General features: G+C 43.4%; 1 protein-coding gene across 1 annotated transcript in view; it reads left to right on the top strand.

Moving 5' to 3' along the window:
• Positions 1-7,549, top strand: part of ATP6V1H (ATPase, H+ transporting, lysosomal 50/57kDa, V1 subunit H) — a 51,351-nt gene extending 43,802 nt beyond the window's left edge. The window contains exon 14 of the mRNA XM_015407711.1: positions 7,178-7,549. Coding sequence (XP_015263197.1) covers positions 7,178-7,238 — 61 coding nt within the window. The 3' untranslated portion in view covers positions 7,239-7,549. The remainder of the gene's footprint in view (positions 1-7,177) is intronic.
• The last annotated feature ends 5,252 nt before the right edge of the window (positions 7,550-12,801 follow it).

Genomic DNA, 12,801 nt, shown 5'->3' with positions numbered 1-12,801 from the left:
AGGCTGTCGTATGTATTACCTTGTCAGTGTATTCATGTAACATGTGCCTTCCTTCCGTAAGCGTGGTTGAAATCTTACTACCATTGGCTTGGATGTAAAGTAGCATTAGCAAAGCTCAGCAAGAAGAATGGAACTTTTTCCTGGCTGAAGACCAGTTATGGGAATGATGGGAGGTCTGCAGTGAGAACTGGCAGGACTTGTCTGTCCACTCCCCTCCCCCTCAAAGAAACAAAGAAATCAAAATAGTTGAAAAAGATACTGAATAAGAGCTCCTTCTTAATTGTCGGTCTATATGTAATAAAAAAATGTTAAACTTAATCCAAGATGACGTTCTTAATTATAATTTGAGGTTCCCCAATTATAACGGACATGTAATAAGCACTGCTGTCTTATATTCTGTCTGCATTGATGAGAGCTAAAGATTCCATCCTTAGCATTCCTTCCACAAGGCCATGAGTGATACCAAGAATCCAGGAGGGAACTGGAGGATGTGAACTCATTTTTTCCACTCCCAAATTGCTACTTGCTGCACCTTTTAATCTGCTGCTTTTTAACGGCAGGAGAAATCTTCCAGGAGGACAGAAAACAAGTCATTTTCAGTTCTGTGACCTGGGTAGAAGGGATAGCTGGGGGTAGGTGGGGTTGGGAGTGGACTTCTCCAGTGAGATCCTAGGTGATGGAGCCTGGTTTCCCTGCCTTATTTATTATTTATTTATTATTTGCATCCCGCGGGCAGGCTCAGGGAGGGTAACATAATTAGAATAAATATATTTTCAGTTTAAAACATCAAAACACAATAAAACACTATAACAATTAAAACAATGGATACAGCTTGGAACAGCGTCAGTTGACTATAAAGTTCTGGCCCGATGGTACAATGAGTTAAAGGCCAGTTGTCGTTGGTCAGTAGATGGGTGACACTAGAAGGGAGGCCATAAATGGGCACCCACCGCCTCAACCAGAGGCCTGGCGGAAGAGCTCCATCTTGCAGGCCCTGCGGAATTGAAGGAGATCCCACAGGGTCCTGGTCTCAGTCGAGAGTATGTTCCACCAGGCAGGTTTGGATGATCTCATGGCAGAGCAATTTCTCACAGTCAGGTGAGTGTATTGGTACTGCCTTTATGGATGGATCTTATGTAAATTGAGAACCCTATTACTGGCGTTAGGAGCAGGTGTAGACCAGTACCTCATTCCTTCAGTGCTGAGCAGAAGTTGCTAACATTTAGTCTTCCTGTGCAGAGAAGTTGCACCTGTTGATGCCTCTGAGCTGTTTCCAGTTGGAGTCAATGGGAAAGTTTTCTCAAATTATACATAATAAAAGTAAATTGTGGGTATTTTTGCTCCAATAGTATAATAGCACAGAAGTACTTTGGCTGCAGCAGTGGCTAGCTTTCTGGAGTAAATAATTTTATTGTGATAGTTCCAGCTATTTCAAGCACAGAGTGTTCTCCCCAAACCCTTTTGAAACTGATGGGCTGCGGTTCTTGCAAGCGAGCTCATTGCAAGAACCAAGTGATTAACACTTGGAATTCACTGCCACAGGAAGTGGTGGCGGCTACAAGCATGGACGGCTTCAAAAGGGAATTAGATAAGCATATGGAGCAGAGGTCCATCAGTGGCTATTAGCCACAAGGTATAGATAGGGACTCTGAGGCAAGTGATGCTCTGTCATCTTGGTGCTTGGGGGGGTCAACAGTGGGAGGGCTTCTAATGTCCTGGCCCCACTGGTGGACCTCCTGATGGCACTGGTATTTCTGGCCACTGTGTGATACAGAGTGTTGGACTGGATGGACCTTTGGCCTGATCCAACATTGGCATCTCTTATGTTCTTATGTTCTTATGTTGTTTCAAAGTATGGAGTCTGACTTATGTATTTGCCTGGACCATTTGTTGTTCTGATTCGGCACTTGCTCCCAGGTTGCCTTTGCAGTGTTCTAAACCTGGAGAAATGTCTTGTTCATTTCTCTGGTTTTATTCTTGCACTTGCAATGTTAAGCCAGAGTACACCTACAAAAGCAGGTTGTATCTGAACCAAGGGGAAATGGCATCCACAGGTATCCATTAATCAGTAGAAAATCACTCCGGTAACAGCAGGCAGTCTAACACTACAGCAGCTCCGTAAGATATACTATGTTATCCACATTTTACAGATGGCAATGAGACTCAGCCCTGACCTGGATGGCTAGGCTAGCCTAAGCAGAGTCTGCCGTTGTTACTTGGACAGGAAACCACCAAGGAATTCGAGGGCTGATATGCAGAGGAAGGCAGTGACAAACCACCCCTGTTCGTCTCTTGCCTTGAAAACCCCATGAGGGGTTCACCATAAGTTGAGTGTGACTTGTCGGCACTTTACACCCATACACAAAACAAGACTGAAAATGAGCATGGATTGATCAGGTGTTAGTGCTGGGATGTTGTTTTTGCTAAAATAACTTCCATGTTGCAGAAACACCTTTAACATGCATCCCATGATAAGCTGGTCAAGTAGCGCATGTCAAGCCTTCTTTCCCCCAGTAAAGTTCCATACATATGTAGAAAGCTGATTCCAGCTGAATGAAGTCCTAAATGACTTTCAGTTATATCACTTCAATCAGCCCAGTACAGAGAAGAAGAGGTTGAGGGGGGACATGATTGCTCTCTTGAAGTATTTGAAGGGCTGTCGCTTAGAGGAGGGCAGGGAGCTGTCGGCAGCAGAGAACAGGACTCACAATAATGGGTTTACATTAAGGGCAGGAAGGTACCGGCTGGATATTAGGAAAACCTTTTTTACTGTAGTTCAACAGTTGCCTAGGGAGGGGGTGAGCTCCCCCTCACTGGCAGTCTTTAAGCAGCAGCTGGACAAACGCTTGTCAGGGAAGCTCTGGGCTGATCCTGCACTGAGCAGAGGTGGGGTCAGACTAGATGTCCTGCATGACCCCTTCCAATTCTGTGATCTATGATGTTTGAACCTAGATCCAGGTTTCCATGTACCATTTAAATATTTGTTTGTTTATAGTACCCTGTTTTTCTTCCCAACGGGGACTCAGCATATTACAATTTCTTTTTGCCGTCCTGTTTTATCTTCATTTACTGTGGGGTAAATTAAGCTGAGAAAGTCACTGGCCTAAGGTCATCAAAAAAGCTTCCATGGAAGAGCAGAGCTTCGAACCTGGGTCTCCCAGATCTAACCCCAACCCTCAAGTGTTAATATGTATTGGAGTATAACTTATGGTGTTCGGTAAAAAACACCCTTCTGTCCCTCAAACCAGTTGATTAAAATACAGTAAACTGATGGGCAACGTTGAACAGGAAGGCTTCATCACTACTGCATCTCATATTGTGAGACAGATCTGTGTGACTCAGTGAAGGAAGCCACTGAGCTGCCAGCCCTTTGAGGATGAAGCGGCTTTGGCGTGTTTGTCAGCCTCTCTTCCACCCCTCAATCAGGGGCCTTGAAGAATAGAAAGAAAACCTTTGTTTCTAATTTAGAAACCCAAAAGTTATTCTAGAAGGAGCATGGGTGATTAATGCTCCCCTAATTTAGTCATTTGTTAATTCAACAATTCTGAATGCAATTTTCATTCTAAAAGGCTCCTGCTGTGATGCAGCAGGTAAAGCAAGGGATTTTTTTTCTTTTTTAAAAACTATCTTAATGTCATCTAGGGTAGGAACCGTGACATCTGGGGGGGAGAGTGAGTGTTTGCATAGAGGAACTTAATATAGCACAGGGCAAAAAGTGCAGATTACATGTGGTCTAAAACGCTCATGAAATACTTGATGGAATGAGGCTGGAATAATTTTTGGAGGGGTAAAGGTGCAAATTCTAGAAAGGAAACATAAAACCTATTCCCTATCTTCACCCCATTCCTGCACAAGCTGTGTTCATTGGCATGTGGGGTCTTTTGTCTTGCTTGTAAGAAGCATATCCGTACTGGAGGGTCACGTCTTGCAAGATTTAGGACTCTGGTCTTGACAGAACTTGGTAATTCTTTTTTTAAAAATGAGACCAGTACATATCTGGTGTACTTTGTCCCAAAGCATATTCTTCATACTGATTCTAGAAGGATTTCTGCCTCTGTCTCTTTGAAACTGGCAGCTAAGAATTTAAATACAGTTGCTGCAGATGGCTTTTGGACAAGGGAACAAAGCACAACTTCAAGTTTAATGAGAGAACATTAGGCTTTTTCGTCTGTAGCCATTTAAGCAATAGTAGTTCAGAAGGAACCCTCTGAGATGTTCCTCCATTTAATACAAAATCATCAGTGGCCTACTCCCTTTGTGACCACCTCCTTGTATAATTAGACTTTGAGACCTGCAAACTATAGAAAATGCAGCTAACTAGCCCAATTAATCTCTGTGTTAGATTATTACAAATTATTATCATCTTCCCACTCCTTGAGAGTGAATAAAGATATGACACTAAGTGTCCTTTCTCAGTAGGTGTGATTTGTTATTTCTCTTACCTGTGTTCCTTGGAAATGTAGTTGTGCTGGCTTGTGTGTGCTTGGAGCTTTACCATATGCTCATGTATGCATAAGGAAACAAATTAACTGACTGTGTGAGATGGCAGGCAGTGCCTTCAGCCGTGCACTCTTCCTGCTGTACGGGAGGCAGTGAGCCAGCTGCTCATCACGTAAGGAAGATATGGCAGCAGGTAGGGAATGCCCTAAGTAAGGACAAGCCATTTTTTCCTTGTCCTGCCTTTTTAGAAAGGTGGTTTTTGCTGGTGTGCAGCAATGTAGTAGAACCAGCAGGCCTTTCTTAGAAGAGCAGTACCAGATAGATGGGCTTCTTGCACCATAGAGAAGAGCTCTCCCTCTCTCTCCAAGCCTTTCCTCCTAGATCCAACAGTAGGTTTTAGTCTTTGGGCTTATTTGCAGCAGCAGCCATTGCTTCTCTCGTCAGTCCACGCTCCTTGCACATCAGCACGTTTGTCATTTAGAACAAGCATTTATTCAGTAGAGCTTCTTGGGCCTTTTTTAATGTTATCACACCTTTCTTTTTTTTCCCTCAAGCCCTCAATGGAGGTGACATATTTTATCCTATGTTGTCACTGGACATTAGAGGCTGGATGCTAATTAACACTTGGTCAATAAATCTCCCATCACAGTGGCTTGCCTGGGTTCTGTGGTGGTCAGCAGAATCATCAAGTTTCCTTTCCCTTCCTAACTTATATCTGTAGCAATCGGCACTGCCGTAAATAATGGCAGCCCACCCTGGTGGTGTGAAGTGTATTGATTCAGCCAAGCTTTGCAAAGCTTTGATCTTGGATTCTGAAAAGAATAAAAATGCTTTTCAAAAGATAACCATACATTTAGCTGGTTTTAAAAATTCAGGTCATTAAGGAGCTGTCTTGGTAACAACAAAGCAAATGAATGAGCATCCTTCGTGATTGAGAAACTTATAGTGCCATGCCAAGCCAAGTTATACCTTTCTAAGCTTGTTGACTTCAATGGACTTAGAAGAGTGCAACTCTGTTAAGGATTGCAGTGTTAGTATACATCAACAAGCTTGCAGATGTTTACTTTTCAGCTTACAAATAGCACTCACAACCGGGCAGAGCTGCATAAATGTATTTTATGTCAGATATTAGTATTCTCTATATGTCTCCACCAGTGAGTTTAATGGAGCATGGTTATCTCCCTGCTGAAGCACACAGTTTTTGCTTTCTCGGCTCCAGGGTTTCACTTTGGAATCTTGCTCTGTACCCCTTCCATCATTTATTTTTCTTGTAGTTTCTCAATTTAGCATTTCATGCAAGGTAGTTGAAATGGCATTTGTTTGCAGATGACAGTAATTTCTTCTCTGATTTTATTTATTGGAGCAAGTGGTGCTTTAAACTTTGACACAGAGTCTAATTAAGGTTCAGTCTGACTCAGGTTCCCCCCCCCCCAGCCTCTTAATATTATTCTGCTATGTATAACACGGGCAAGGTTTTAAGTGTTCAAATTGTTTTCTATTCAGTCTGGTGAAAATGTTTTGAATCATGTGCATTAGGAAAATATATGAGCGCTCCAAAGCAAATAAAACATTCAGATTGAATTTTAATCTATTCAGAATTCAGTACTTTAAATTCTTTTTTTTTTTTTTTTTGTATTCAAGAGGGCATGAAACACATGGTTTCTCTCCAGGTGGAATCAGTAAGCTATCAAAGTCCCTGCCTTTGGTAGGATTGTTCCCTGATTGACAAAAGGTTGAATCCTAGGAACTGCAGGCCAGTCTCTACTTATCAGTGGATATTTCCTACCAACTGTTTCCTTTTGCAATTAGCTGCACCCATCAAAAAGCTGCTACTGAGAATCAGGGGACCTTTGGACCCAGTGTAGGATGCAGCATGGAAGATTGCCACTTGAGCAGATAAAAATCAGCAGCATTGTGGACTTCCCTTTGGAGAAGCAGATATTTGCCTTTTCAACAGTGGCTGGTTGGAATCAAAACCATTTGGTTTAAACTAAATGGATACAGCTTTATAGAATTCAATGGCTGACAATGAACAGCCTTAATCCATAGATTACAGTCTTTAGAAATATAACCATCAAGCTATTAGTTGTTCCTTACTGAAGAGCTTGCCTTGGCCTCCCATAATTCCGCCTTGACCTAGATTTATGACCATGTTATAAAAGGTATTTTTAATATCACCAAGTGTACAAAAATTCAGTCAGCTATGAAGCACTCCCTAGGCCTGTGTTTTCCTTTCCACAAATAATCCTTTTCTAAGATTTGTCAACTGGCAAATTAGGTTTTATCTGTTGTGTTCTCTCCTTGTGTTTCATAGGAGATGACTTTTTTCTGGTTTCCCCTCTTTTACTGCAGAGCCTCAAATCATTCAGAGTTCTGGGGATTCCTGGATCCCCTAACATCTCCAAGGATGCAGGAAATTTCGGTTCCATGAGCAGAATGTTTTGCTCATGGTACTTTAGACCCAACTGAACATATTCACTTTGTTGTGATTAACCATTACATTTGTTAAGGAAGGACTGCCAGGAGAAAGGCCCATTTATTAACCCTGAAAAGACATTTGTGTCTCTTCTACTTTTGTCTTTCAGGTTCTGTTCCATGTTCTGTTTCCTTTTTCGCAAGTCCATGCTGTTGTCTGGGGGTGCATTTTCCCATCAGTCGAGGAATAGTTCTCGGCTTGGTTCTAAACTCTCCTTAACTATTCTTTGACATGCATTTTTCTCTCTCCACTCTCTTTCAGGGAATATCTTGGGAAGCAGCTACAGTCAGAACAACCTCAAACAGCCACAGCACGGAGCTGAACGTTTCCATCTGCATGCTGCAATTCTGTCCTTTGCTGGGTGTACCTGCAGTAACTACAAAGCTATCTTGAACTATGAGTCAGAAAATGGTTTGGTTGCAGCCCTCATGACCTATTCTGCTGTTGTATAGGTTTCTTCCTAATTATTCTTCCAGTACAGTTGCTTGGAGTCAAGCATTGTGTCTAGAGAACAGTTTGCTATCTGGTGTCTTTCTGTATGATGAAAATATCTCCCCAAATATAGCTAATATGTGCTGCCTTTATTTTATGTATTTATTGTCTCCACATACAAAACAATAAAGAATAATCATTCCGTACTATTACCTGTTGCACTGTTGCCCGTTCTTCTCCACAGGTTTGTTTTGGAAAGCTACGATTTAAATAATTTCTCTTACAGGGTGACTCTTAAGGGCATATGAAGGTATTAAGGTAATGGACCGGCAGTAATATTATCACTTGCTAAAGGACTGTACATCCAACTAATGTTAAGAGGCAGATGCTACTCATACGAGCTACCCTAAGTGAAACTGGGGGTAATTTCACAATAGCTGGCAAGAGGACTAGGAAAATCAATGTCACCTGTGGCTTAGTAGCAGTTTGAGCCAGTAAGTAGTTGCTTGGTCCCATAGCTTGGTGTGTAACCTTTTCATGGCCCATTTCAGAAAGCCTACCTGACATACTTTGCTATTGTACATTGGCCTAGATTCTATGTAACTAGTAATACAAAACCTGTGTACATTTAAACGTTGTGCAAGTGAGACCATTCACATATACCATCATGCTATTAAAGAAGGATTTTCAAAAGGTAAAAGTCAGCATGCCTTTGCAATATAAATTAATAGAGAATGTTTGGATAGAAAGTTTTAAATGGGAAGTAGGTGATTATGCATCCGTAGCAGGCTGTAAGCCTTGGGCCTCCAGTGGAGAGAAAGGGTCCATATGAACAATGTAATAACTCTGAAAGTACTGTAGTTTTTTTGGTGACTGATTACCTTAGACATAACACTGCAGAAGAAAGAACTAGTAGGCTTCATAGCAACTTACTAGCAGCACAGCTGCGATATAACAGTGAAGCCACTGTTCTGACAATTATCAGCCTGTCCTGGATGTCTGTTGAAAAATAAATGGACAGAAACCCATCAGTAGCTTTGGTGCAAATATCCACAACTTAGAAATTATCAAGGAAATTATGTCAAGACAAAACTCTGGAACATCCAACTGAAAGCAACTGTGTCTTTCATCTGCTGTTGGAAGGTGTACCAGTACTCTGTTGATTACATGTCAGCTTCACTAGTTGCCAGTTTGCTTCTGGCTCAGTTCAAGGTGCTCGATTTAATCTTTGAAAGCCCTCAATGACCTGAGATCCATATCTGAAGAACCACAACTCTTCATATGAGCCCAGAAGCCAGTAAAGATCTGGTCAGCATGTACTGTTAACTGGGTACCTTCTTTTTGTACAAAGAGAACAATTGGAGCTTGATTCAGAGCTTTGTGTATGGCTGTTCCCATCCTGGAGTTGTCTCCCACAGAAATACAGAAAGCCCCATTGCTCTTGACATTTTATTTTCATTAGGCCTTTAGCCGAGATGGTTATTTTTGGCTGTTTTGTACTATACTATCTCTCCCTGCCCCCATTCTTTCTGGCTTGTGATTAACTGATTTCCAATACCATCCTTAGCGCACAGTATCACCAAAGTTCATTAAAGTCAGGGCTCAGAAGTGTGCAGCTCTGCTTTGGGTGTCACGGTCAGTTTGTTTTGGATTTTTGATGCTTTTATTGTTTTGTTTTTTAGTGTTAAGCCACTTGGGGCCAATCTATATATATACAAGAAAGTCCCCTCACCGTAAAATCAATGCCCAGGCCAAACTGCTGGACCTAGAAACACGAAATTTGGGGAGAGGGCTCCTACCATGACGTAGATGCTCACTAAGAAGGGATTTTTAGAAATTCGGCCTCTAAGTGGGTCAAAAGGGGTAAAATGTGCTCCCCACATTGATTCCTATGGGGCTGCCAGGCTGCTACCTCCACACACCCCACTCTCTGATTGGTCAGCTGCATAGCTCAGTGTTCTGAGGTTAAAAAAACAACAACACACACCAGTTACAGGGGACTACAGAGAGCTAATGACAATTGAGGAAATCAGGAGTGGCCAACCACCTGTGAGGTGAAGCAAAGCTGCAGGCCCAGTCTCCCTATGGCTTCAAACATGCTCCCACCTCCTACACCTGACAGGCAGTTGTCTGTCAAGTGCAGCAGCAGTTGCAGGGTGCTTAAAGCCATGAGGGAGCCCACCCCAGCAATAATGCCTTAGTGATCCTGCCAGCCCCACCTCCACAGTAGCTTCTAATACTCCTCCCCCTCCCCCTTCTACACTGGACAGGCAGCTGCCTGTCAGGTGTAGGAGAGGAGGTGGGATGCTTACAGCCGCCGGGGAGGTTTGATCAGCAAGATTGCCTTAGCTGTGCTACTGGCCCAGCCTCCCTGATGCCTTTAAACATAATCCCTCTGGCACCAGACAGACAGGTGTCTGTCTGCTGTAGAAGCAGGAGCAGGATACTTTAATCCATCAGGGACGCCACCCCAGCAGGATCACCTTAGCAATGCTGCTGGCCCAGCCTCTCTGATAGCTTCCAACACACTCCCCCGACCTCCTACACCTGACAGGCGGTTGTCTGTCAGGTGCAGCAGCGGTTGCAGGATGCTTAAAGCCATGAGGGAGCCCTCCCCAGCAGTCTACAGAGAGGTCCTTCAGTAGAGGGGGAAAAAGTACATATGTCTCACTTTATTTTTTACACTACAATGTTCTCTATTAGAATTCCTACAACAAATGTTACATTTCAAACTTTACATCATCAGTATTATAATTGGATTTACAGAAGTTAAATACCGTAGCGAAGCACGGGTATCAGACTAGTAGTATATAAATATTTTAAATAAGTCTGTAGAGCATGGCTCCACTATAAACTCTAAATTTCATCTTCTAAAAGGCATATGTGTACCTCAGTGAGAAAGGGAATGTTTTGAGGTACGCTTACCAACCAAAAAAGTGATGAGTCTTTTAAAGAGTTCATACACATGCTTGTGCATCCAGTCACATAAAAAAAAAATAAACAACCTACTTTAATGATGCTGCAGGTTTGCCAGAGATGTGAATCAAACTATAGGAAGACTGGCGATGGTGGGGGCGAAATTTTGCTACCTCTGTATGTATTTATTTATATTTGCAAAATATAAGTCCTGCCTGTATGCCTTACAAGATAAAAATAACATTTTGAAACTATCAAAATCAACCCCCACAACACACACATCATTAAAATTATTTAAAACAGTAAAATGTGTACAAAGACTTAAAAACAGCAATTAAAACATTGGTCAGGATCACTGAGGGAATGCCAAACAAAACAAAAAAGTCTTTAACTGCTGGCAGAATGGGACAGATCTATCTGGAGAGTTCCAGAGCTTTGGTGCCATGACTGAGAAGGCCCTAACCTTGGGTTGCTACTTGCCTAATCTCAGAAGTCAGGGGGCAACCAAATCAGGGCCTTTGAAGATGACCTTGGTGGTCGGGTAGGTTTATAAGGGAATAGGTGTCCTTCAGGTACTTAGATTTTGTTACTCTGCAGAGAATAATAATCTTGGTTTTCATTGCAATCATTTCCCTCCTTCTAAACTCAGGCTGGTTCCAGTTTATGGAGTTTTTGACACTACTTCCTTCATCGTGTGTAGCTTGGCTTGCTTTCGGCTGAGGGTGCCGGCTTGCTGTTACAAGGGATACCTTGCGAGACCTAGTGTGTGATGTAGTGTTGGACTAGTATCTGGGAAACCCAGGTTCAGATTCCCATTTGTGCCTTGGAAATTCGCTGGGTGACCTTGGACCAATCATACTCTCTTGGCTTAACCTAACTCACAGGGTTGTTGTGATGATAAAATGAAGAAGGGAGAATTATGTAAGTGGCCTTGGGGTCCTTACTGGGAAGAAAGGTATTAGGTTAAAGGCTGTGGCCAAAAGAGCCATATCATAAAAGGAAAGGAAGGAAAGGGAAGAAATGTAGAGTATAAAATTAAAAATAAAAGTGGTCTCCAACTGCCATTCTCTGTGTTTTTTTGCTTGTCTTAGTGATGTATGTACGAAATGTTGTGACCCATGCACTCAATTTCAGCTCTGTTTATTGGAAAAGTATCTTAATTTTAATGGTTCTGTGTATGATTGCTGTGTTTCTTAATAAGCAGCATGGCTTCACTTTCAGGGTTTGCATCATGTTGCAAACTAGGGCTAGCTTTTCTTTTGGTTTAGGTTTTCAAAGCATCTGTGTATGTGACCATGCTTCACTGATTCTGTGAGCAAATATACATCAAGTTATTATGTTAATCTACTAGGTATTAGAAGTAACAAGAAGGGGGACCCGCGATACTTGTGGGGGGGAGGAGAAGCTCCACGGGAGAAGGAAGCAGCCGCAGGTGAGCCTTCTCCCCTGTCCCGCCCCCCCGGCACCCATGGCGAGACCCATGCCCCTCCAAGCTTTCCCCCTCCCCTAGCGGCGGCAGAGGCAGCGAGGCCTTGCTGGCCCGCTGAACTTTCTCCCTTCTTTCCTCTCCCAGTGGCGGCAGCAAGGCTTCGCCAGCCTGCCGAACTTTCCCCCTCCCCCCTCGGTGGTGGCAGCGAGGCCTCACTGGCCCACTGAACCTTCCCCCTCCCCCAGTGGCGGTGACGCTTCACCAGCCTGCCAAACTTTTTTCTCCCCCCCCCCAAGGCGGCGGCGAGGGCTGAATGGCTTACAGCCACTGGCTGGCCAAGCCTTCTCCCCCTCTCCCTCTCTGGTGGTGGCGGCGGCGGCAAAGCTGTTCTAAGAGTATTCCCTGCGCATGCGCAGGGGATGCTCTTTTATTTTTGGGGGGATTTAATTATTCCCCCCCTGTATTTTTTTTACAGTTTTCAGATTTTTCAGCACACCTGGGCATTGCCCCACATGTGCAGGAAAATCTCCCTGCCCCCCAGGTGCCCCGATGTGCAGATTTAGATATCCACACGCAGGGGGTGCCTTGGGAATTAGATATATAGATATAACGCTGCATCAAGCCATGAGGCTATTTTCATGCAAAATTGCCACCAAGGTTTCAGGCAGAGAAAGGTCTTTTCCAACATCTGCTGTCTGAGGTCACTCACTTGGAGATGCCAGAGATGGAGCCAGAAACAGTCTGCAAGCAAAGTGTGTGCTCTGCCACTGAGCTACAGCCCCACCCCCTGTATGCAGCAGCAGCAGCATGACTATATGCTGTGACTCTGTGCCTGTGATGGGTGTCACCCCAGTTGCTTAGATTTCAGTGCTGTTTAATTTCTTGGCTTCATCCATTCTCTCACCACCTTCTGAGGTCAGTTATTGTGCAGTTTCATAACCTTAATTAAGGTTTGTTGGCATACTTTTCATTCCCTATATTCCAAGGCTCTCATAGCAAGCTTTAGTCAGCAGCAGCCTGAGGGTCTCCCCCCTCTCCCTCATTTCCTACATGCTTATCTTTTAGGAAGGAAGGTGTCATCATTTTAAGGCAACATGATAGGAATGCA

The sequence above is a fragment of the Gekko japonicus genome, unplaced genomic scaffold, assembly GCF_001447785.1.
Source record: "Gekko japonicus isolate JY-2015 unplaced genomic scaffold, Gekko_japonicus_V1.1 scaffold1822, whole genome shotgun sequence".
Lineage (NCBI taxonomy): Eukaryota > Metazoa > Chordata > Lepidosauria > Squamata > Gekkonidae > Gekko > Gekko japonicus.
Note: the sequence above shows the minus strand (reverse complement) of the source record. Positions and strands in the feature narration are given on the sequence as shown.